Genomic DNA, 26,111 nt, shown 5'->3' on the forward strand with positions numbered 1-26,111 from the left:
TGTCATCCCAGCAAGTTAGTTAAACTGAACAATAAGCACGCCTCTTAAGGCAGCAGGTGCTCTCTGACTACTGAGAATAGAAACTTGTAGAGTTCTTGCTGCTATACTGAGTGGTGCTCCTTACAGAGAGATTTTGATTCCTCTGTTTGTGGATGTCTACTTTATGAACTGAGAAGCATAACACAGGAAAATGAAAAAACTCTATTTGAAAAAAGGAGACCCCCATTACTCTGATTTAACACTTGCTACAAAAGGCACATGTACCTGTCCTTTTCTGTGCCAGAAGTCCCAATTCAAAACTGGCAATGTAAGAAACTATTTTCAAGTTATAATTTCAGATAACTAATCACATGAAAATTATGGTCATGAAAATAGCTGATACACAATTATAAAGTTAATTTGTATGATTAGACATCAATTATTTAATTAAAATTAAAAATATGTATTTCTTAGTTTTCATAAGTTTCTTAATGACATTTAAACATTGTTCATCTCTCTAACACATTCACGTTTCAAGGTGGTGCATCATTTGCAAATAATCATCCATGTTAACTTCCTACAGCAAACATTTAATAAGCAATGGGTTATACATAAACAGAGAGGGAGGGGAAGAGAGGGAGGGACAGAGACACTGTATTTGCTTAGAATTTCCACAACAGTATATTTGGTTTCTGTACCACTTTGCTGTGTTTTGTGTGTATCCTACAGTTCCCAATATCCTGCAGTGTATAAACAATCAGAAGTCACAAACTATTCTCCATGCTTTTAAGTATATACATATATATGCAAATAGGTGTATGTGGGAATTGCCACTGTTTCTAGAAGGCTTACTCAAACTTTAAAAAATTAAGAACGAGCATATTACGACATACCTGGGCCTATCAGCCAACTGTGAATTTACCCCATGCAAATGACATTTTCCACATAGCAACAGAGAAAACAGAATAAATGGCCAAGAGGACTATCAAGGATCACTTGAAATGGAAAACACTGGAATTAAACTGGTAGGATTTAAATTGTAACAAGAAGCTTCTGAAAATACATTCATTTCAAAACCAGAACAAGGAAAAAACAACAGTTGACTAGAAAGCAGACAATTCTTCACTAGTCTATAGGAATTTATAACTCATCAATCAGCAGGAGGTGAGGAAGCCCAGCTGAATCAGAAAATAAGCACTGTTTGTGAATAACAAAATTTTCTCTTAAGCATGAAAATCTGTAATGAATGATAAAGAATATTTCAATGGCAATACAAATAAGGCAGGAATTACTTACTAATATTCTACCAGCTAACAATCTTTTCAAAATTACAGAAGAGCACCCTCACAGAGAAAATGCTTATATATCCTGGTTAGCAGATACAGGTGAAAGGATAAACACAAACCAGAATTAACGATATTAACACAGCTTGCAATTATTTTTCCTTAATTAGAAACATATTTTTCCATTTCCTAAAGGCAAAGTTAAAACACGAGAAAAAACTGAGATGATAAATGCCAAAGCAAAGACGTTCAAAGCCTCTGCTGTCTTTCAATTGCCTAGCTGTAGTTCCAGTGCCCATCACTGCACAATACTCAGTTTACAAACAATAGCAGGATGAATGCTGATAGTGGACTCTGATGCTGACTGTTGATCCACCAATTAAACAGAACCACCTCCAAGCAGAAAAACACAACAGGTGTTTGCTGAACCTTGTCCCCGACACAGCTACTGCTGCTGAACACAGCAGTATTGTGAATGAAGGTACAGAAGGCAATGGAGAGACCACCACTGGGCAGGGCACATACTCTGCTAAAATGCCCATTTTGCATTTAATATTCCATAAAACACTGTACACTTGCACTGGAGGTATTTAACAGCTGGTTTTCTCTTCAGGTACAAGAAACTGCAGAACGCCAAAGGGCTGTTTATTACAGCGTATAAAACTTTTACTTTCAGGAAACAGAGGAGCATCCGAGAAATCAGGGAAACGCAGACAGTAGCTAGAAGTAGGTAGCAGCAGGCAATAACAGAGAGATGGCAGAATAATATCACCTTCTGTCTATTTACTTTCATATCCAATGTTTGTAAAGTAGCACCAGACAACATGGAGACTTTATTGCAATTTCAGAAATGACTGTGGACTGCTCTAAACCAATGATGGAACTGGAACACAAGAGGTTCCACTTAAACTTGAGAAGAAACTTCTTCTCAGTGAGGGTGACGGAACACTGGAACAGGCTGCCCAGGGAGGTTGTGGAGTCTCCTTCCCTGGAGACATTCAAAACCCGCCTGGACACATTCCTGTGTAACCTTATCTAGGTGTTCCTGCTCTGGCAGGGGGATTGGACTAGTTGATCTTTTGAGGTCCCTTCCAATCTCTAGCATACTGTGATACTGTGATAAAAGTTATATTAAAAATGGCCAAGATTTCAAATCTCAGAATTTGACCTGGATAAGGGGCAGTTTCCAAAATACTGGCAGTGTAACATTTTGTAGGTTTTATCTGCCACATTTCTCATCAGGCTTCAAATCAAGATAGGCAAACAGACATGTACAGAAATTAAATCTTTCCTTTTTTCAACTAGCCCAAAATTCCTTCAGTAAAAGATGAAAGTAAACGTGTTTTCTTAATCAGTGCTCTGGATAAGCTGTATATAAAATACATTAAAATTATTGTCTAGAATGTCACCTGTTGACTATCAGAAACTAAATATTCTGAACACTAATCTTTTGTGAAATGTAATCTTTTAAAAGGTTCTTCTATTCACTGGAAATGAAAGGGAACCAAAACAATAATGCCACAAATGCTTGAGCACTTGACTGCAGTTTCAAATTGCAATATTGCCTCCTCCTTCAGCATCTATCTTGTAAATAAGTACATTACAGAATGGGGAGAGCAGAGAGGAATGTTACAGATTTCTCCCCCCCCCCCTTCCCCCCCAGTATATGTAATTTGATATGCACATCACCTTTCACCATTTGGCTAGCCTTCAACTTTAATTTAACCTCTGAATTTTACTTGCTTATCTAGCACGGAATTTTTGCAATTACTAAACCTGCCTACATAATCAAGTACAGTATATTCTGGAAGTCACCTTTTCTAGAAGAAAGCACTTCCTCTTATCCAGTAGTAACATATGTCCTGATATAAATCCAATTTTCTTTTCAGTGCGCTAACAATGCTCTCCAACACATAGAGCAGCAAATTTTAACTGTTAACAGAAGTTTCATGTTTCAAGTTCCTTTTCCCCTTTGTGCAGTGCTATCAGGCAAGGAAAAACCAGACTATGAAGCACAGCTGATGGCTTGACTGCATTCCCACCAAGCAGTATTTATTGCCTGCGTAACACCCAAATCACTCTCAGCACTCAAAGTTGAGAACTAGATACCGTAAGGCTGACTATGGCTCCTCCAGAAATTAGGAGGCCAGAACTGAAGTATGCTAGCAACTTAGTTTTGAAAAGCCTATGCCATTTCTGTGGCTGACCCTGAGAAAGCCAACACCTTGCTCTTTCCTTTAAAGCAAATGTCAGTCTGTAAATGCATGCCATTGTACTGCTAAACACTAAAACCGTATTTCACACTGAAAATCTAACTTGTTTTGCATGTCCATATAAAAGGTATTGGTATGTGGTAACTGTTTTTCAAAATTACATAGTTTTGTTAAGAAAAAAAAAAGTATTTTTCAACATTGTAGTTGTATGAAAATTTGTCGTGGTGTGCTCACAGACCCTCACTGTAGCCTAGGCCCAGCAAAATTAAACTATCAAATATCTAAGGATGTCTGCTGCTCAGGTACCAGCATATTTCTGTAGGACTGTGGCATGTGCCCTCTTGCCTAGGAAATAAAGGAGCATACTTTAAAAAAATCCACAGACAAACTTACTTTCCTGTACGAGAAGCAACCCAAATCTAACGCAGAGGTTTATATACAAGGAACGTCAACATATTTATTCTTTTAAGGCTAGTACTATCTCTCCTTTAAAAGTAAGGTCACATCCATAGAGTTCTATTTCTTGTTTGTGTCTTTTATATGCTTACAGGTATTCTGTTCTCTAAGGCTCATCTGATATAGCTCAATATACACATTCTCTGAGCAGCCACTATTGTCAGAGACACTGACTTGACCAACTGTGGGATTTCTCGAATTCTCTGCTGCATGCCAATACAACACTTGAAGACAAGTATGTAAGGCACTTTTTGGAAGGAGGCAAAATTTAGTAAAGGCCTATTTTGCTCTTGCTTCTTAACCTTACAGAGTAATCAAGTGGTTCATCTTTCTGAAAGTTAGTCATGCAGTGAGTATGTTAGCATACTACATACACAGCAAATACTCATCAGAAAATAACGTTGGCAGTAACAGACCCTTAGTCTGAAGGAGGGAGGGAGACAGAAGAGCAGTTGGTCAGCTACCTTTTAAATATAGTTTCACAGAGAAAATTATTATTTTTTTTTTTTTTTTACAATAAAAGACCTATTGTACAGTATACAGACAAGTAAAGAAATTAGGAAAATGAGTCTCTGGCTGTTATCAGCAATATTTGGTTTACATGTTCCTGGCAGAAACCTATGTGGAATAGCTCCTACATTCAGATGGAAACCCTGATTTTCTCTACAGAAAGGTTTTAGTTGTAGGGTCTTTTTATATATACATGTATAAATATATATATATATATATACACACACACCAATCCCACAACTAAAACCAACCTGTTCTATAAACATTACAGTATAATTTTACTTTCAAGGAAGCAATTTTACTACAAGAACTAGATTAACTTTCTACTTGTTTTGAACTGGCAGAGAACATCTCTATTTCTTTTCGTACGGTCCTCAGAAAACTGACACAGCCTAAAGGAGCTCCCAAAATTTGGATTTGACTTTAAGAGTTGCCTCAATACATCACCTGGGAAAGTAAACAGGTACATTTTCCTAAATGTAGTTCCACTGATTTCAGTTGAGCTTATTTACAACAGATTAGTATTTAAATCTACATGAGTTTTAGAGCCGAGAAAAGGGTATTTGAGTAAGCAATTTGGAACACTGAAATTACTACTTCAGTCTGTAGTATCAATGAATAAAACAGTATTTCTCTACCCATTCACCATATGTCTTCTGATGTGTTTCAAGGGCTTTTAATTCTCTCACAAATATTATTTGGTGACATGGAGATTGCTTTGCTTGAAAGATGCCTGCTGTTATTTTTAATTCTAGCTTGCAGGCATCAAGATTCTGTCTTTAAAAAATAAAAATCTTTTATGAGAGGGAAATAAAAGAATTTCCATTAAGGGGAAGAGGGCATACATTAACTTTATTAAAAAAAAAATCCTGTTTCCAAGAATCCAGCACACTATTTGTAAGATTATTTAATATCCAAGTTGCTTTAGCTTTCTTTTTTCTAAATCTCATCAATCCTTTTTGTTTAATTCCATCATTCTGGTAAAAAAAAGAGCTGAGGACATTGCTGCTGTCTGAGCTTGAAAACACATTAAGTCACCCACTGTTAATATACTATATCAATAAGCACAAGCATGAATACATAAAGAGTGTTATTCATCACAACAACCTTCATTTGCAAGCAATTTCTGATTCTCCTTTGTTTACTAGGTCAGTGTTCCACCATGGAGATGATAATGATCCTTTTTAATCGAAGGAATGAAACTAATGGAAATAATTAATGGTAACTACCAATGTATTAACTATTTAAGATATACAGGCAAGTGCCTGGGGCTAACACCTATATATTACCATAAGGAAACCGTGACTTTTTCCTCCCATCTGGTTTAAGATCCATTAAGAAAATGCACTAACCACAAGTTTATTTATGGGATCAAAAAATGCTATCATGACCCAGTCCGAGATAATTACTTCAGCCTGCTAGGATAAGAAAGCTTACTTGTTGCAAAACAAATAAACCCTGCCACAAAGGGATAAACAGAAGACAGAAAGAGTAGAGAAGAATGCAAAGAAAATATCATGGGTGAACAAAGAAACCATACCAAGACAGTAAGACAGACAGAGATAATGCCATTTAGCAGCGACACAGAACTTCTTTCTTGAACTAAGTTATGGGTTTCTCTCCAAACAATAAGTAAATATTGTCAGACTCCTACTTGAAAACTGCTGCAGAGATCTTTCCAGAGATCAAACAGGCTCCTGGGTCAAATATTTTCCAGATTACAGCTAGGTATTACTAGAAGACATCAACAACAAAGCTTTATCAGCACATACTTTTCCTATTATTTTCTAACAGATATAAAGAAAAAAGTACCCAAGTTACTTGAGGAAAAAGAACTGTAGAAAGCAGTAAGAAGTCAATAGGACTATTTATAAATCAGATGCAATATACCCTCATAACAAGTGCTCTGAATACACAACTGAATGTGAAGCATCTTGCAAGAGTATGTTCCATGTACTGAATTAGTTTAAAAAGCATTATTCTCACACAGGTCCTGTTTAGCAAACTTATCATAGTATTTAATGGCAAGACTACAACAAGCTCAGATGCTTTAACATCACTGCAAACAGAAGTGCTTTACAGCTAGCAATGGACTTGAATATACAGTTTACGTGCACTTACTGAAACTTCACAGTACTGAATCATACAGTATTGCACCCCTGCCAAAGTACTTGTTATATCCAGAATTATCTTCTTCCACACACACCATATCCTTATTTAATAGGATCACAGAATGGTTTGGGTTAGGAAGGACTGAAGATCATCTAGTTCCAAACCCCCTGCCATGGACAAGGACACCTCACACTAGACCATGTCGCCCAAGGCTCTGTGCAACCTGGACTTGAACACTGCCAAGCATGGAGCATTTATCACTTTTTTGGGCAACCTGTTCCAGTGCCTCACCATCCTCACAGTAAAGAACTTCTTCCTTACATCTAACCTGAACTTCCACTCTTTTAAGTTTAAACCCATTGCCCTTGTCCTATTGCTATAGTCCCTGATGAAGAGTTCCTCTTCCCTGTAGGCCCCCTTCAGATAAGGGAAGGTTACCTGCATCAGAACTATTTTGCCTTGATGAAAAAAAGGATTAAAATCCCCATGTAAGTACTGACAATGGCTCAAGCAAGTCAGCACATTCTCTTGAGATCTAGGTGCCTCCACTAATTTTTGTCACATAAATGAGAGAAATGAAGTCATATAGATACAGCAACATTTAGCAGTCTACTGACTTAACATGTGACATTCCCTACAGGTTTGATTAGCAAAGCATGATTAGACTGAAGGAGCTGCGTGTGGAGATGATGGCATGGCCAACAAGTATTGCACAGGAAGCACTTGTGACTACTTCAGCAAATTTCTGCATAGCAGTTTTAAAGAGAAGTAGACAACACGACTGGAGAGTGCTTCTGACTTACAGAGACATAAACTAAAACCTTCACTTGGACAAGAGCCACAGGCCAACAAAACCAAGGGAAGAAGAATACCGGACACTGAGCTGAAACCCCCCCTTGGTCCCACCATTCCCCAACAGGACAGGACAGGACTGCATGTGCAGCTGGATCCCAGGAACCCAACAGTGGCAGGACAGCAGCCCTTTTTGCCCTCATAAGCCTCAGGGTGCCACCTGGTTTGCCAGGTAACCTGGCCACAACAGGGCCATCACGTCCCACTGACTGCCTCTGAGCTCAGAGTCGCACACATTCCCACTCCCTGACAACAGAAGGAAAAACCTTTTGCAGTAACAGATCCTGCCTTTCAAGTAGGAGATGCCAAGTCAATCAGATTTGAGTTCCCAAACAGAAACCAAAGAGATTCCTCATTTACATGAGGAAAGAAATGCAAAAATAAATCGTTAGAGGAGATTTACATACAGCTGGACACACTGAAGCGGGGCACAGTATCAACTACAAAGATGGTAATTATCAAGAGTTTCTTTCCATGAATTGCAAATCTTAGCATTGCTATTAACTCAATCTCTTTTCAGATTTTTATTTGGAAGAAAACAGTGTATATGCATTCCACGCTCTTCAAAAACAGAAAACCTACACAGCCTCAGAACCTATTTTAAGAATTACAACTCGTACCATGGTTTATTTCTAATATCAATCTGTAATTCACTGCATAAATTAAAGTGCACATTTCCAAAAATCATGAAGAAAATTACAGAGATCAAAGAACACATTCAATGATTCAATGCTACTTAAAAGTCCAAAGGTACAATGGGGAAATAAAGAAATCTTACCAGTATGTGGATAACCACACAAATCTGAAAGAACAAAGATTATTTTATTTGCTTGACTATAAAACATGCAGGAGAGGTAGGAAACTAGGAATGTGCAGCAAATATTGAAATGCAAACATAATGTAATCTAAATCAGGGTTTTGAAATCAACATGCCATCCTGGAATCATTACACTGACCGTGCTCTAGTATATGCTGTATGTATTGTTTACTCGTAACTCCCAAATCACAGCAAAACAGAAAGAGTCAAGAGGAGAGAGATAAGAGACAGGAACTTCTGTATGCTGGGATAGAAAAAGGTTGGGCTGAGAAGAGCAGGCAGGTGACAAGTAAGGTAGGCTATGACAGAGATGTACAAAAAAGGAGAAAGGGAAAGGAGAGAAAGAACAGTCCAACCAAACCTACAGGGATGGAGGAAGGCAATGATCAGAAAGGAATGTATCTTCAGCTAGTTTTAACAGTATACTAGCAACATAACAAAAAAGAGAGAGAGAAAATAACATTTTAAACATTTTACTTCAAAAATCCTGTTGTCCAAAATATTTGTTAAATATAAAATTTTATGTACAAAGATTTCATTTGAGAATACATACATTTAAAAAGACAAAAAAAAATGGGGGTGGGTGGGTAGGGGAGTCTGCTGCCTAATTCTAGCCTGTATTCCAACAGTTCTGGAGCTTCCTGAAGCTCACAAATATCCTAAGGACAAATACCATGCTGGGTTTACATCAGTTACCCAGCCACCCAGTAAGAGATGAGGCCCTCAGCTTATCTCAGCCACCAGGAACTGAAGGAAATTAAGACATCAGCTGTATGCACAGGACCTTTCTGCACATGCCAGTTCCATCACACAGTGGCTTACCCACAGTGAGCAACTCTCTTTAGCACACAGAAGTCACAGCCTCAGAAAGTATCACACTTCATTTCAGTAGCCACTGTGCATAAGCTGGTGTTATTACACCTTTTTCCATAAGAGTAACAAATACGTCGATATGCATGTGAAACCATTTTGAGATAATCCACACAAAATTAGAGACAAAAGAATTTGCTCCCTTAAGTTCTCTTCTCGTTTTCTACCCACACCCATTTGTAAATTCACTGCTGTTGAACTGCAAATTTATATTCAAAAACTAAAGCATGCAGTAAGGATTAAAAAAAAAGGGGGGAAAAATAAAATAACCAAACCACACTACCACATGTATGCAAATATAAGAGTTCACACTGTTTGTTTGAAGTTCAGGTTCTCATGTAGTAACATAAAGCTTCAGTGTTTGTATTGCATAAACTGTGATTCAAATGCTTGTTACAAAAATAACTCCTTATTATAATTTTTTTAAAGAAATATGACTTAATGTCAAGAGCTTATTTTTCACAAAACATTCGCTTCCAGTTAAATTTAACTTGGCAATGTCCATTTCACTTAAATATCCATTTTGCCAAGGGGAAACAAGTTCCTAGATGTAGAGTATACATCACTGCTTATATATGGAATTTTAAATTATTTTTTTGTTGTTGTTTGCTTTAGCTTTCAAAGGCAGTATTGGTTTGCTTCTTCCACAAAACAACAGTTAAATTTCTCCTACTGAACATTATTTTTATCACAAACTGGATCTCTAGGACCATCTCAGTTACAGGAATCCTTCTTCCACCCTCAAACCCTCAAAAAAGTATGCATACACCTCCGCAAAACTTCAATTCTAATTTCTTTCTATGTCTGACAGAGTGGATAACTGCATATCATCAATGCAGCTTACTAGACACTTGTCATCCCAAATGAATTATCCTAAAAGGAAGGAGGACATTTAGCTGCAGGAAGCATGATTTCAAAGCTTAAAGTACAGCTGCATTTCCCAACTCTTCACACCCTTTCCACCTCCGCTGACTGACTGAATAAAATGCACATGGATTTCTGCCAGGTAGGGACAGTCACAACACAAAGCTTTAGGCATGAAGGGCCACCGAGAGCTATGCATCACAGAGAGCATCAGGTGGAATTGACATACAGCTCATAGCAGCAGCACATGCAAAAGATCTTGTTATTCACTTGTGAAGCTGGGTTTAATGTTTATTTTAACATCTGAAAAATCTACTACATATGACCACGTAAGAAATGTCAAAATACCGATCAGAAGAAAGCTTCCATATCTTCATTTCAGAATCCCTTTTTAGTAACTCCAAACACAAATGAATCTATCAGTGACTACTATTTAATAGTCAAAACACTAAAATTTCAAACCATATATATGAACTATGTTAAAAGTTTAACTGCATTCCCTATTTTAAGAGGGGTGTGAATAGGGCAGAGAATTTCAAAGTAAGATCATCATCAGCAGTCTTTACTAGGTTGGGGATCCATCAAATCTCAGACCTTTCCTACAGCTCTAGTTGAAACTAGAGTTATCAACTAGAAATAAAATTCTTTCTGATAAGATGCTAATCCGTGGGCTTTTTCCTAAATATAAACATAGCAGAATAATGCACTGAATGGTTAGGCAAAACATTCTGCAATAACTGGACTTACCATATGAATTTTGTCTTTGTTGATTTCAGTTACAGTTTCATAAACTTAACTAATAAAACCAACATGAGTCCTCTGAAGTTCTCCAAAATGAAAAGAAAATAAAACAGGTACCAGAACAGATCTGTAAAGATCCTGATTCATAACAGTTATGATAATATCTAACAGACACACAGGAGACTTCAATCCTATTACAAGCAAACCAACCAACTGCCTAGAGATAAAAATTCCTATTAGGATTGTCTACATGTTCTTGATCATAACTTTTTTTTTTTTCCTAACCAATATTTGACACTTGTTATTTTAACAGCATTCTTTTAGAAGGAGGAAGTCGGGGGGTAAACACACTACATGAGTAGAGACTATAGCTTACTGAATGTAAACTGTGTGTTACGTGATACAACACACAGACAAGCTTTTTCAAGCTAGAAAAACAGCTGACATCAAAAACTCTGAACACTACCCTAGGAATCAAGAGGTCTAATTAATTTCAAGTGCAGAAAGACTTTCTTCAAGGTCTTTACATCACTTGCATCGTTTTACAGAACGACACAGCTCACAAAGCACTTTAGAGATGTAATTACTGCTTGTAAAGCTCACTGACCACAGCCTGAAAGTTTCTTTTAGCCAAAGCAAGGAAGCGTATCCTGCCTTGCTCACAACAGTTATAATTCCCAGACTTTGGATCTTCAACCAATGCAATCTTCTTTGGCAGGAAGATCAGAAAAGAGGATAAAGAAACAACAACATACATATGTGTAAAATAGAACTACTGATGAATAGTAAAAAAAACCCATCAAGTGCAAGCACAGAAGCATAACTACAACCAGTCATTTCACATACATAAACTCACAATTCCTGAATTATCACCTCCTTAGAGAGTTTGCAGAGCACCGAGAAAGTGTAGTACTTCAAAACACCCTTGTTGATCAAGTATACCTTCTTTCTCACACAGTATTACTTTCAGTATCTTAAATCAATTAATTCTTTCAAGGAACAAAGACAGCAATAAGTTTCTTCAGCCACTGTAAAGCATTCAGTAATAAATAAGCATTCATAAATAACAAACAGCAACAAGAAGGTACCAGAATACTAATGTGCAGGGATAAACTGCATACCAGAAACAATTTTAAATGTGCCAATAATCCGCTTTTTTCCAAATCTAGGAAGTGATCCCTGTACTACCAGTCTTGCATGTTCACTGAGTAACAATGCACCTCATCATGACAGTTACGACTTCCTCTGTATCTTCTGGAACAGATTTTTCTCCTTACAATCCACATTTTGGATTCAGGAATAACATCAAATCCCACCTGTAATGAAATACCAATACAGCAAAGAAAATAAGCTTTTAAAATTTCAACACAGTGTCATACCGGTTTCAATACCGTTGAAAGTAAATTTTTTCACTTCCCATCTGATATCTTCTGGATCTCAGCCACTGGCAGCACGTAAGAATCATTTTGCAGACACAGAAACAATCAAGTGAAAAGCCCGAGGTACAATTCTTTTAACTACAGTTGGGTGGGGTCTTTCCAAAAGAAAATTATGAACCATAGAAACACAGAATCAACTAGGTTGCAAAAGACCTTCAAGATCACTAACTCCAATCATTACCCCTGCACTGCCAAGACCACAACTAAACCATGTCACTAAGGGCCTCATCTACACAGTTTTTGAACACTTCCAGGGATGGTGATTCCACCACTGCCCTGGGCAGCCTGTTCCAATGCCTGAGCACCCTTCCAGTGAAGAATTTTTTCGTCATATCCAATCTAAACCTCCCTTGGTGCAGCTTGTCCTATCTTGTTACCTCTTGTCCTATCGCTGGTTACTTGGGAGAAGAGACCAGCCATCTCCATCCCCCTTTCAGGTATTTGTAGAACAGTACGGCTCCCCCTGCACCTTTTCTTCTTCAGACTAAACACCCCCAGTTCCCTCAGCCGCTTCTCATGAGACTTGTGCTCTAGACTCTTCACCAGTTTTGTTGCCCTAATAAGTCATTGAAGGCTGACTGTTCTTGCAAAGAGAGAGGGCATTGCAGGGATACCAGTGCAGACATTCTTCCCCTCAGTGTAGGTGGGCGTGGGAGATGTTACGCAAGGTGGGTGAGAATACACTCTTAATCTTAGGATTAATTCTACTCTATAAACATGTCTAGCATTCAAATATTACACTTTTCTGCAACATTTTTACACAAAGGTAGTAATGCAGTGCCACTCACAGCAACAAAAATATTGGTTTTATCAATGTATTTTGCTCAAACCATGAAAACCTGTGAGACAAGAGCACAACTTTTGCAGTGCAAGCTACATCTATGGTGGCTAGCTAAGGTATTTCAGTAGAATGGTTTCAGCATTAGTTTGACTTGAGAGAAATAGAATTATTTTGCAAAGAAATAAAGAGAGAAGTAAGTTACATCAGTTAGAGCATTACGTACATTCTTGCTGATCCGAGAAACTTGTCCTAGCGGGATGATAGTTGGTCTAATAAGTCCTTTACAGCTTGAAGGCCCAAAATGTTACAGGAGAGATGAGAAAGGAAACAAATAAAAACAAATGGGAAAAACAAAAAAAGGTGTTCATGTAAAGTCTCCAACCAGATTTCACTAGCAATTTCCCATTAACACCTATCACAGCTCCTTGGCCAGTTTCTATAGTGGTAAGGATTAGTCTTCAGGACAGTGCTGCTGGTTTTAAGGCCTTTCTCCATCCAATTCAGGCTAATGAGCACTCTGAATTTAACCAAGTCCTCACAGAAGAAGCTCAAGAGCTGCTGATGCTCAAACTGAACTGGTTGGAGGAATGGATTGTGATGATGTACAGGATCTACACATTAAACCCATCTCTGCATTACGGTCAAATTTCTGGAAAGGGTTTCAGCTTGGGAAACATGAAAATCCCAACTGTTCCGTTTCAGCAATTCTGGAATATTTGTTTTTAAAGTTGGATTGTAAGGAGACAAAACCATCACAGAAGATATGGAGGAAGTGGCAACTACTCCAATGAAGGCACTACCTTAGCATACTGATGGCAGTATTCTATCTAAATAACAAACTTCTAAATTTACAAAGTTTATTATCACTTACTAGCTCTTCACATACATTTAATTCACCATACATTAAATATTCTGCAGGATGAAATAAAAATATCATTCCATATGTCATAATGCACACAGAAAATTAACAGTTTTTAAAAGTTATAGTTATTCAAGTTCAAAGGAAAATAAGCGAAATTAATGCCGATTCAGTTCTACACAGAAAGCTCAAAGAAATGCTATATATTGTGTATGTTTTCAGTTTGTAAAGTGTATTTCATATTCTTGCAAAGACACTAAACAAGGGAGGTATTTATACTACGCCTCATCTGCAGCTTGCTGGCAGGACAAGGACAGGCACTGGGGCAATGCACAATTATTCCCCTTCCAAGCTCCTGATATGTTAGAGAGAGCAGCCAGAAAAAGGCATTCACGGTGTCAGTAAGTCGCTAGATACACACAGCAAACAGCATCTTGCATGTTTCAGAAAATGGTGTCACACCATGCGGGTGCTTTTTGTACCATCTGACCTTGAACAAGGCCTGAGATGAAGTAAACATATGGTGAAAGTTTGAAAAACCTTCAGTAAGCACAGAAAATGAGATCAGACAGCTATGGCCACACAGCTGAGAGGTTTGCACTCTTTTAAAACACGTTATTCTTATTACATGTAAAATCTAAAGAACAACCTACCTCAAAATACAACAGTCCTTCCATTTTCAGAGACCTATAATTCCAAGACTTGTCATTCTGCTTCAAGTACCAATTTACCCAGCCAATACTGTTGATCTTGTGTAACTCACTTGCAAAGAAAACCTTGATCAAATGGCAGCACGCTAATGAAATTCATCAGAAGTAAGTTTGAATATGATTAATCTTAGCATGTGTGCCTCTGAAAGCTTCTGCAGCTAAATATGGAACTACCGACTTCATAAAAGGTGTAAATTTTGTGATTTGATGTGAACAATGTGAAAGTGAGGTTCTAGGAAGGCTTTGTACAACATGGTGATGCCTCTTGGGAGAAGCAGAACGCAGCACAGAATAAACAGACAAAACTGAAAGCAGAAGAAAAAAAGCAAGCTGAGAGGTATGCATCACTAACAACATGCAGTATCGTACTAAGTTCAGTCATGTAGGCCACTGCAGGCTCTATTTTTAATGTTTTGGTGCACAAGACTGCAAGCGGGAGCTTGATGCATGATCTCTGACACGCTTAGGTAGGTGATGCAAACAACAGCACTGAAAAGCATATGGATCATTTCTGTGCAGGAACTCTGGCTAAAGGAACAAGAAATTTTTCTTAAAAAGACTTTTCTGTAAACCAAATAGACCATTTTTAATTTTTTTTTTTTTAAGGACTATCCTTTTACAATCCAGGTGTTAGCAGGCATGGCTGTGCGCAACATACTACATCTTCAATTTGCTTCTGAAGTGCTTATAGCTTGACTTTTGTGAATGTAGGTCAGGTCCTTCACGACGCGCAACCCATCACACCCTTGCTCTTGAAAACACCAGCATTCCCTTTCAGCAAAATTTCACTGTGTTTACAGGGCAGACATTTTAAAACTTCCCTGTATTTCGCTAAAATCTCAAAATTCCCATAACACCCAATAGACAGAGATACACAATTACTAACCTCATTTCAAAGACTCCCATATGTCAGTTTCAAGAAGGTGAAGGAAAAAATCTATAAACAAAGAAATGGCTTTTTAAACAGCAGTCCACTCTTAGGAGGCTGTGCATTACACAGCAAAAACAATTAACATGATTCACCCATTGTGAAAAGGGCTGAAGGGGTTTATCAGTGATGTACAATTGCACAGGATGACATTAACTGAGCCAGCAATGAAAAATGACCTTGTAACATTAGCATGAGTTTAGAAAGGGGGGAAGGGGCAACCTGACTTTTCGGGGAAGGACACAATATGGGAGGGGCTCGTTATTAAGAATTGTCTTTCCTTCAAGTAGCCTAGGAACTCCCCATCTAGCCTCTATTTCAAGAACAGCCTTTTGACTAACTCCATCACAGGCATCAGCTTTGCTTCACGTCATCATGTCTGTGGTAAGACATTCCTTTTGTCCCCTCCCCACAGCTCCATACTTGAAAAGCTTACTACAGAAATCATGCTTCAAACAGAGAAATCACTTTTGAGCACATCAGCACACGCTGCTTTTTCACAAGTTAAACTGTCAACTTGTGGGTCTGACTGTGTGACCTGCTGATGTCTAAGCAGAGTCCAGACTAAGGTCAGTCCAGCTGGCCAGGATTTAAACAGTGCATACACCAAGATGCTTACATGGCATGCACAGACAAAAGTTTATGTGTAAATGTGATACTGAATCCAATACATCAGGTCTTCTACTATTTTTATTTATTGCTGTCATTAACACTGCTGTAAAAAAAATGTCTGGCCTGCAAACAGACAGAGCTAGAAATCTTCAAATCCTGAATCCACTGCCAGAATTTTCCTGAAGTTTTAAATGTGAAGCAGTGAAAAATGTTGAAGCTCCCCCCCAGAAACAGGTCATCAAAACCAGACGGTAACCTCTGTTTACTACAATCATCCTCTTGCTCTTTGTCAAAAAAGACAAAAAAAAAAACCAAAAAAACCCAAACAAACAAACAAACAAAATAATCCCGAAGTAAAAGTTTTCCACATCTGTAGATGTTTATAGAAGTTTGTTACCTTCTTTGAATTTTTGAGGGAGAAAAGGCAAGAAAGAGAAATTCACTATTATAATTCTCCAGAATAAGTACTTTGATAAATCAAATCTCTTCCACAGACCACTTCATAAACACTTGTGAAATTTTAGGGAAATTGAGATTTTCTAACAGGGTACCAGTGACGGGACAGAGAAAATCTTGCTATAAACCCACTCCTACTGAAGTAGAATTCCTCCAGCCGTTCCTTAAAAACACACTACTGGATTTGGTATTGTATTTGAATTATAGGAGACAATTCAAAGGTGTGATCTTGAAGGCAGATTTGACAAGTTATTTCCTTATGAAGTATATATGACTGGCAAACATCAAACAGTCCCACCAGTACTAAAACCTCCAGTAATATCACTCTTACAAGTTGACATCCGTCCCTCTCTTCCCTTTTCCCCTCTCATAGTGCCAGAAACAGGGTCAGCAACCGTTGCAAACCACACATCTCTTGTAAAAGCTTAAACAGGCCGCACTTAAAAGGTTCAAATTTGATTTAAATTTCTGATTTAAAGGTTCTTAATGTTCTTGTTTTATTCAAACAGCTCTACCCAGTCAAAAAAAAGTAATTGTTTTATTAATTTCCATGAATATAAGCATGAAAGCAACTTCCACATGAAACAGATTAACTCAGAAACTGCATACCATGATTTGTTACAGTCCCTGAAAGTACCACTCACAAGGTAAATGCCTCTGCAGATATGAATTTGCCCTTTGAGAGCCTGACTGTCGCAGCCACATGTATTGAGCTGGGTTGAAAGGCTCTCATTTGAAGAACAGTGAGAAACTCAAATCTTAAGTACCAAAAAAGTCTCATTTCAGTGCATCAGTCTTTGTTATCACTTACTTAAAAAAATGAAAACAAGAAACTTTTTGAGAAACTCTTGGGAAACATATCATGACTTGTGGGAGGACTAAGGAATCAACATCCAGAATTTTCTCTTCACGACACAGATAACCAGGCTATTGTTCTTTCCTTGTGAAGAACATCATTGTAAAATGATAAAAATATCATTAGAATTCTCTACTGTGAAGGAAGGGGTTTTCACACCCCAGTGTCTCATCTGCAAACATCTGTATGCCATCAAACTTCAAACAAGTTTGATGGCATACAGCATAATATCTAGTCTAATAGGAAATAAAATATCAAAATCACAGTATCACTTTATTACATGTAGTAATCACTCTACCACCTTTGACCAAGAGACCTTCAGAGAATATGACTCCCGCATGCAACAAAGCACACTTCAAAAAGCTGGTTTACCCAAAGTATGTCCAGTTGTTTTGTGTATACAGATACTTATCATCCATCAGTCTCACCAGTGAAAAATTATTTCTCAGAATCTATCTATAAAGAGGGACAAAATCAGAGTTAGGCAGAGAAACAAAACCCAAAATCATTCACTCTTTTTCAGAATTAAGGACCTCTTGCCTATTTGAACATGCAACATCACACAGACAACTGTCCTAGATCAGTGCCAGCAAGATGTAAAAATAAATAACACAAAGGTATTTTCTGTGTTCTAAGCTGCAGTTTAAAGGAGAAGAGAGACAGAGCACGCAGTCCTTGATCAAACAAATAAAACGATTTCTTTTTGCAAACAAACGCCAAGATGCAGAAACTTATCTGCAGTATATGCACGCTTCAACAAGCACACAGGCACTTACTATTTCCACACAGAGGAAAAAAAAAAAAAATATGATGACACAAACCCCACACATCTCTGACCAGAAACTTTACTGCAGACTGTGTTGGTATAGATGGAGAAACCCGTACCATCAGAGACAACACGGGTGTTGGAAGAATTCATCATTCACAGATCAACAATTGGTTCTTTCATCTCCCTGGCTTTCTCAGACCAGACCATTATGCCTTTTTTTCCACTTACTGATCCTGTTACGCTTCAATTTTTCTGTTGCACGTAGCAAAGACAGCTAAAAACATTCATATTTCCAGAATGTGTCTCATTAAAAGAAATAATCTTAATCAGGGAGGGAACCCATCTCCTCCTATGGCCTCATAACTCTGCCTGTGTCAAGAAGTGACAACATAAAACTCTGTAATAAAATCACAATCCAATAAGCCATGAAAAAAATGTGGAAGGCAAACTGAAGTGCACCAAAGTCCCTCTTTCTGGCTTTCTACCAAAACCAGTTCATGTAAACTAATCCATGAGATAGCTGACCTTTTACCAAGCAAAGTTTTAGGACTAAATACTGCAACTAATCAAAAACTAAATGACAAGTATATATTAACCCACATCTTTAAAATTAAGCTGTATCCTGGCTAACCACAACAGCAGCATATTTAGTCACTAGTAAAGGAACAGGAATACAGCTTTTCTGAATATCACTGCAGAGAAGGAGAGGGTGAGGAGTTACTCGTGATTTCATAGAGCAGTGCCTCATCACGACAGTAACGGGGGGGGGAGATAAAGTCACTGGAAGAGAAGGTTGTTACGAATAACATTTCTCCCACTTGCATTGCTGGCTGGGTTTGTCCTTTACACCGCCACCGCCTGGCAGGTGACATACCCAAAGGTGACGCCGGCTCTGTACCGCAGGGACGCGCTTCCAGCCCTGCCAACAGCGCAGAGACAATAACGGACCCTTCGGTTTGCCTCTGGGTCAGCCGGGCCTCGGCGGAGCAGACGAGCGCCCACAGTGTCTACAATGACACTTCAAACCGCCCTGAAGGGAAACGGGTCTCGGCAGCGCAGACCCGGGACCAAACACTTCACCTTGCCACAGGCTGCGGCGGGGCGGTGTGTGTGCTACCCAGCCCTCGCATGAAGGGTCCCACACAGCTCTCCCTGGGGAAAGGAACCGCTCCGGAGGCTGCATCCCACGCAGATGTACCGACACCTCCGGCAGCCCCGCAGGGGCGGCCATGGGGACCACAACCGAGCCGCCGCGGCACTGAGGGGCGCGGTGGCGGGGCAGCGGCGGGACCGACCGGTCCGGCCCCACCCGCGGGGGGAGCCACCCGGGGCAGAGCCGTGGCCTCACCGCGCGGAGAAGGGAGAGACGGGAAGAGAAGCAGGGGGTTCCCTGCCCGCCCTCACCGTCGATGTTCTCCCGGTCGCTGATGTGCTGCAGGTTGCAGCCCGTGTCCTCCCGGCTCAGCTCGGCCTCGGGGCGGTAGGACTCCAGGCGGGAGTGGGCATTCCTGCGCAGCTTGGGGCTGGAGGAGACGCAGCAGGAGGTCGTGTTCCCCATCTTCTCTGCCCTGCCCCGGCCCGGCCCGGCTCGGGAGAAGGCGAGGGGCGGCCGGTCAGCAGGGGCGGCGGGAAGCCATGGGCAGCGCCGGAGACGAGGAGGAGCGGCGGGGGAAGAGGCGGCGGCTGCGGCGCCCTGCGGCTGCACTGGCCGGCGGGTCCCCGCGGCGGTTCATCCGCGGAGGCAGACCCGCAGCGCGGCCCGCCGGCGTGGGCTGCGGCAACTAAGCCCTCCTGCGCGGGCAGGCAGCGCAGGGCCCGCCGAAGCACAGCCCCATCGCCGGCGGCGGGGCCGCCGCGCTCCTCCCCCGCCCCGCGCAGCCGCCGCGCCTGCTCCCAGCACGCACCCAGGCGGCAACGCCGCAACCTCCGCGGCAGTCGCAGACCAGCAGCAGCAGCACTAGCAGCAGCAGCAGCGGCGGCGGCAACAGCAGCCGCCCCGGGCGGCCCCGCTAACCGGTTCCGGTTCAAGCGGGCGGTAACGCCTCCCGCCAGGCGGGCTGCGGGAGCGGGCGGCCGGGGACGCTCCCGGCGGCCAGCAGCGGCTGCATCGGCCGGGTGCGGGGGCCGCTCTCAGCGGGCCGCCTCGGTGCTGAAGGGCTGCGGCCGTACCGCAGGAGGCTGGAAGCCAGCCTCGCAGTGCCAGGCGTCCCCGGTCACCCCACACACGCCTCCACGTGTGCATCAGCTCACAGCCAAGCGCCTTGATCGCTGGCGGGGGTTTCCCCCGATCTAGGCCCAAACAGCACAGGCCCAGAACCCGGGCAGGCCCCGCACCGGCACCGGCACCTGCATGCCTCTCCCAGAGCAGAATTTTCACCCGTGTGCCTGAGCTTTCTACAGAATGTATGAATTTTTTGAGAACTTGTGAAGTTCTAGGCTGCTGGTGTCAAAAATAACTGGCCCAAGAGGAAGGAGGGTGTGTAACGTGCCCTTACCTACGACTTTCCATGTGTTCAGAGCTTTCCCAGTCACACCCCCCCCCCCTTTTTCTGTATCTCTGTAGTGCTAAAGGTGGGGATTGCCTGTTTTCATTAGGGTTTGGGGTTTTCTTTTTAGATTTTAAAAATATCTGTGCCAAATCTCGTGTCTGCTGGAGGTCTGAGTCATGGAGGTTGAATGGTTGCACTGATAACTTATAACAGAAAACCCCACTTGGGTGTTTATAAAAACTGCTCTGACTTACAGCCCCCTTTCTGGGGAACCATTACTTGTTATTCTACCAGACATCTCATGATACCAGATGTTTCCATAAGATCTGCTTAAGTCAGATGATCCCATGAAAGATTTCCAAGTTTCCATCCTACATTTCTTTCAGATCACACATTGCAGACAAAAAAAAAATTATTTTCAAATATCTTTGTCCTTTGTTTATTTGATGCAGATGTGCTCTAGTGCCAGAGTACAAACACACAAGAGAGAAAAAGAATGTTGGGGGGGGGGGGGGTTAAACTTTTTTGAGACCCCTGGCACAGGCTGCCCAGAGAAGTTGTGGCTGCCCCATCCCTGGCAGTGTTCAATGCCAGGTTGGTTGGGGCTTTGAGCAACCTGGTCTAGTGGAACGTGTCCCTGCCTGTGGTAGTGGGTTGGAACTGAATGAGCTTTAAGGTCTCTTCCAACACAAACCATTCTGTGATTCCGGTTTCTGAACTTAATTTTGCAACACAAACTCCTCCCAAGCACAGATGAGGAGTAGTCTGAGTTCCATTGTCCCTCTGTGTTTGAGTAACTCAAGGTAAGAATAGATTTAGCATCTTTTAGTGTGTTCAGTAGTTTGCATCCAAACCAAAGGAAATGAAATACTTGATGGTGCTCTGGTTTAGCAGTGTTATCTTGTAGGATGTCACACTAACTAAGTGCTTTCCCCCACCGTGGAGGTCATTGCTTTCTGAAGGGTACTTCAGGTTCATTCTCTCCAGCACAGCCTGCTGGAAGCCCACTCTTCTGCTCAGACTGGCCCTGGGCATCAACTGTGCTCTTGGCAGCAGGGCTGATTAAATCTCAGATGTGCATAAGCAACTCTCAGAACATTTCAAACACAATTTTGTAAGAATCAAATCGTCTTGATATACATACAATAGAAAAATAAAATGGTACTGACATGCGTAGCTTTCCACAACACAGGAGGACCTCAACAGAGCTATAGAGACCTCTCTGGAAGAATTACCTGTTTGATCGCCTGCCATGGCTCTCTGACCTGCCCTGTTAAATCCTACCTTACTGTAGGAATCAGGAACACTTACCCATTTATGGCCTTTCTGGCCCATATGCCCCCATGACTGCCCTTAGGGTGCCAATGCCATTGTGTTTTAAGTACATGCTTGGGTAATCTTACATGTTGCCTTGCCCTGCTGTACCAATCCCATTATATTTTTGGGGCATACAGCAAATATATCTGAGCTCTCAATTATTTAGATAATTTTTAACAGCTCTAAACCTATTATGGCAGATCCTGAGTAAAATCTTGCAATTTATACTTATTCCACAATTTTCATAAGCTTTGAAATGGAATAGGCAACAACTAAATTATGGAGATGGTTAATTGCAAAGTCTGCTCCTTCAAGTAAAGCAGCAGAGCTTAAAAATGTGTTTTCTTTAATAAAAAGGAGTTATTTAAACTTCGGTCTGTATTTAAAACTAATTCTAAAAGTAAATTTCATTTTAAATTAAAACATTTAAAGAGATTTTAAACAAAAAGTGCTTAAAACTTATGATCTTCAGTTGTGACCATATAATCACTATGTAGCTACCCATTTTCTTACTTGCAGTCTTTTGTTCTGAATTTTTCATACACCCGTATTCCTCCTCCTTTCAGCCTAAAAGCTTGCTGAGCTACATTAGAATGACAAAGGTACTACAATACATATTTAAACATAAAGAAAAAGAACACTGCTCGAGGGTAATGGTCTCCTGCTGGTATCTAAGAGCTGAGAAAAGTACGTAGGTGAAACGTATGTCAGGAAAGCACATTATATCAAGTGCATGATGCAACTGTAATTCTATTATTGGATAAATATTAGTACAGTAAAGCAAGAGAAGTTTGCTCCACCTTACTGACATGCTTAGATGTCATGTATGTCTTTGATTAGAGACCATTCTGCTCTTGCAGTTCAAGAGTATGTATTTTAATGAGTTTGCCCTCCTGAGCAACTTCATGTATCAGCTGAGGAACACCACAAAGCTCCTTAAACTAAGGCCAATGCTTTCAAGTACCTCTGTTTACAAAGGACTTATTCTTGCACAAGGATATTTTTAAATGTGAAGTATCTCCACTATACAGAAGACAATGAGTGTTCATTGGTTAAATATTAATGATATGGCCCATTAAATTTTGTGCTTGAAATCTTCCTGCAACATTGTTGAAAAATGCTTTTGAAACCAGGTCACTGTTTTGCTTAGGTAAAATTTGTCTATTTGGAGTACATAAAAATTATAAATATCGTTTAATCCAAAACTACTTTTTGTTTGAAAAGCAAAAGATGTGGGAAGCACAGGGGTTTGTTTTGGTGGGTTTGGGGATGTTTTTTTAATCCTTAAGATAAATGGTAACAACCAGATCTTTTGATTTTACTCTTCTTTAAAATTCACGCGGAGACATTTGTGTCACACACTACCTTCCCCACACCGCCACCTAATGTTTCAGAAGAGTCCTACTAGCGATTTGGGCATGCATTCGCTCTAAATTGGCATATTGTCAAAAATTTAACACAGAGCTAATCATTGTATGGCATTTAAGCAAAAGTTGAAAATGAACATTCCTATGTCAAAAGTCATCTGGCTGGTCAGCTGAATCATAACCTACACTCTCTTGGTTCTAGTAGCTAAATTTCTTTTGACCGTAATATTAAATTCCAAATCAACTAAAACTGCAGTGATAAACACACCTGAGGAATGTTAATTATTATCTTTCTGGTAATTATATTTGTTATTACTTATGTTTATTGTTACAAGCCTAAATTCCGGAGCAGTAAAACACTTTATTCCTCAAGGCAAGTTCAGAATGCATCATACTTCATCCTCACCCAACCCCTATGGCAAAGCCTTTCACTGTGCTCCTTAAGAGGATTCATTCCTGGATCATGTCTTAGATTCCCACCGCTTACGGAGCTGAATGGAGTGCTCCTGTGGCAAACTTCCTCTGTTTACAGTTCTGATTCTTCTAGGATTAAGGCAGTCTCCTGTTTCTTGGAGGGAGAAATCCAATGCTGGCCAAAACCCATCCTTTCAGCCTTGTCACAAGTTGCCTGAAGCCTTTTCTGTGTCTGCCCCAACCCCTGCACTGTCATCAGAGATATTTGGAGGTTTCTGTGGTACTTGATAGCTGAAGCTACTCTTAAAAGGAAAGACACAGAGATCTAACAGGACATATGTAAGACGAGGCAGTTACTGCTTAGTGTTACCCAGCTTAAAAAATACTCAAATGGTATCACTGAAGCTAGTCCTTTTGTGAACAGCACTCTTGCTTCTCAGAAATCAAATATCTTATTTGAATCAGAGAGAAATGTGTAAACAGTGAATCAGGATCTTTTATGAAGATAAAGGAAGAAATGTGGGCTACCCAGTTCATGTATTTAACTTTAGTGCATAAATTATGATATCAGTCTCATGCTAGCCAATGAAGGGATACTATTCTAGGCAGTAATTCAGGACACAAAGTCAAGGTCCTGCTCTGAAGTGCCTGGCAACTACAGGATCCTATCCTAGAGCAGGTGTTAGAATACTCCTGTAAACATACATATTCCAGATAAGTGTATATTATAGTATTATAACTGTTATTATTGCCATATTATTCACCAGCTTGAAATCACTGCAGAAAGAGGCAGTTTTCCCTCAACTAGGGAAAGATTGTTCATTGTTTTAGATGAAGCACTTCAAGAACAACTATGCTGGAATATTAAAACATACATAAAAATCTGTTCTTTTTTTTTTTTTTAAATTATTATTTCTTCAGGGATGGAACAAGATTAGATCTGCCCTCAGAAGCAGCCACTATATATGTGTTATGGATATGAGGGAAGACGACCCATACAGCACAGATCTGCAATGAGAACTAGGAGGGGAGGAGTAGGTTTAGCAGATTATCCCATAGATGCATAGATGCTCTTGCATTGTGGAGCAAAACACAGGCAATTGGATTTAACCAGCTGGGTGGAATTTGATTGGATTAGCTTTGGCACAGTTTCACATACTCTTAATTCATCAGTAAATGGAGTAACTGTGTTGGAAAGCTACTGGGAAAAAACAACATTGCCCCTGATGCTACTCTTGTAAGCAGAGAGAGCACAATCCCATACAGTCTCTCTCTGTGTTTTTCGCTCTTTATTGTCTCCCTAGTTAGTTTTTTTTGTGCCAGTGTGTGTCTTCCTATATCAGGACTGGCTGCCTTTTCTTGGTCTGAGATCTTGGCACATAAAGAGCAATAATTACCCAATACTATGGCTTCATGACTACATGCAGGGGTGGGAGAGACCCCTCTTGAACAATAAAATCCCTTGTAGAGCAAAGCCTAACTAAACAAAGCAAAATAATGCATAAAGACAGGCAGTGCTGCCACAGAGCACTTTGCCAGCTAGAGAGTCTATATGGAGTATGAATAAGAGCCTACTGTGTTTTAGTCGTTTCTGCTTGTGAAAGACCCCATTCTCTAAAGAGGTAACTGTTAATCTGTTCTGATTTCATACAAGTCTAAGCAAATATAACTTGTTTGGTTTCAATGAAGCTACTCCTAATTTACACATAAAAAAAGAGATCTGAACCAGGACCAGCAATTTGGGATGGCATGTTCAGACAGAACTGTTTTTTCTCAAATTAATCTTAAGAAAATAATCCCCCACACACTTTTAGCCACCTCTTAATACCTAGCAATTTTGAGTATCAGTCAAGGCAGCTCACAGTTTGAAACATTTATGTGGTAGTATGAACTCACAAAGTCCTGTAATATCAGCTAATATAGGTTAATGTGCAAGGGATTCAAGTATTCAGAAACACACCTCATCAGAAGAGCACGTGTCTGTACATTCATTTCTGAGGCTGAGCCATCCATATGAAGAAGAGCATCAGGGAAGTTTATTACTTTAGCCTACAGATCCCTAAAAGACCAGCCTTTCTAATTAAATTAATAGAGGGCTTTCTTTAAGGAACAGATTTGAAGAAAAGTTAAAGGTTTCAGAGACAGGGAACTGTAGAGACTCATCTCAAGAACTGTTCCTGTGAAATGCATTCTCAAACCACGTAAAGTTCTGCTATGGAATAACATCTATATTGAGTGAAAATAGACTTTCCTCAGTTAAATTTCAAATCAAAAGGTGAAATGAAAACGTAAGGAAATCCTCAGTATGAAAATTAAAGCTCTTGAAGTGTCCAGGATTTCAACAGAGAAGCATCCAGGCATGAACCTTGTTGATTTTTAGCAGTTATCATGATTGTAAATACCTGTAGAATACCATT

The 26,111-nt window shown here is 40.1% G+C and overlaps 1 protein-coding gene across 2 annotated transcripts in view; it reads right to left on the bottom strand.

Annotated features, from left to right (window-relative positions):
- The window catches only part of CCNY (cyclin Y), a 122,271-nt gene extending 102,282 nt beyond the window's left edge, over positions 1-19,989 (bottom strand). Inside the window, exon 1 of one of the 2 annotated variants that reach the window (XM_062621548.1) lies at positions 19,512-19,989. In XM_062621548.1, the coding sequence (XP_062477532.1) occupies positions 19,512-19,665 (154 nt within the window). In that variant the 5' untranslated portion in view covers positions 19,666-19,989. The remainder of the gene's footprint in view (positions 1-19,511) is intronic. The other variant, XM_062621550.1, reaches the window with a different exon arrangement.
- Between the last annotated feature and the right edge of the window lie 6,122 nt (positions 19,990-26,111).

This window comes from Pezoporus occidentalis, unplaced genomic scaffold (genome assembly GCF_034315485.1).
Source record: "Pezoporus occidentalis ecotype Australia unplaced genomic scaffold, CSIRO_AGI_Poc_V1 ctg23, whole genome shotgun sequence".
NCBI classification, from domain to species: Eukaryota; Metazoa; Chordata; class Aves; order Psittaciformes; family Psittacidae; genus Pezoporus; species Pezoporus occidentalis.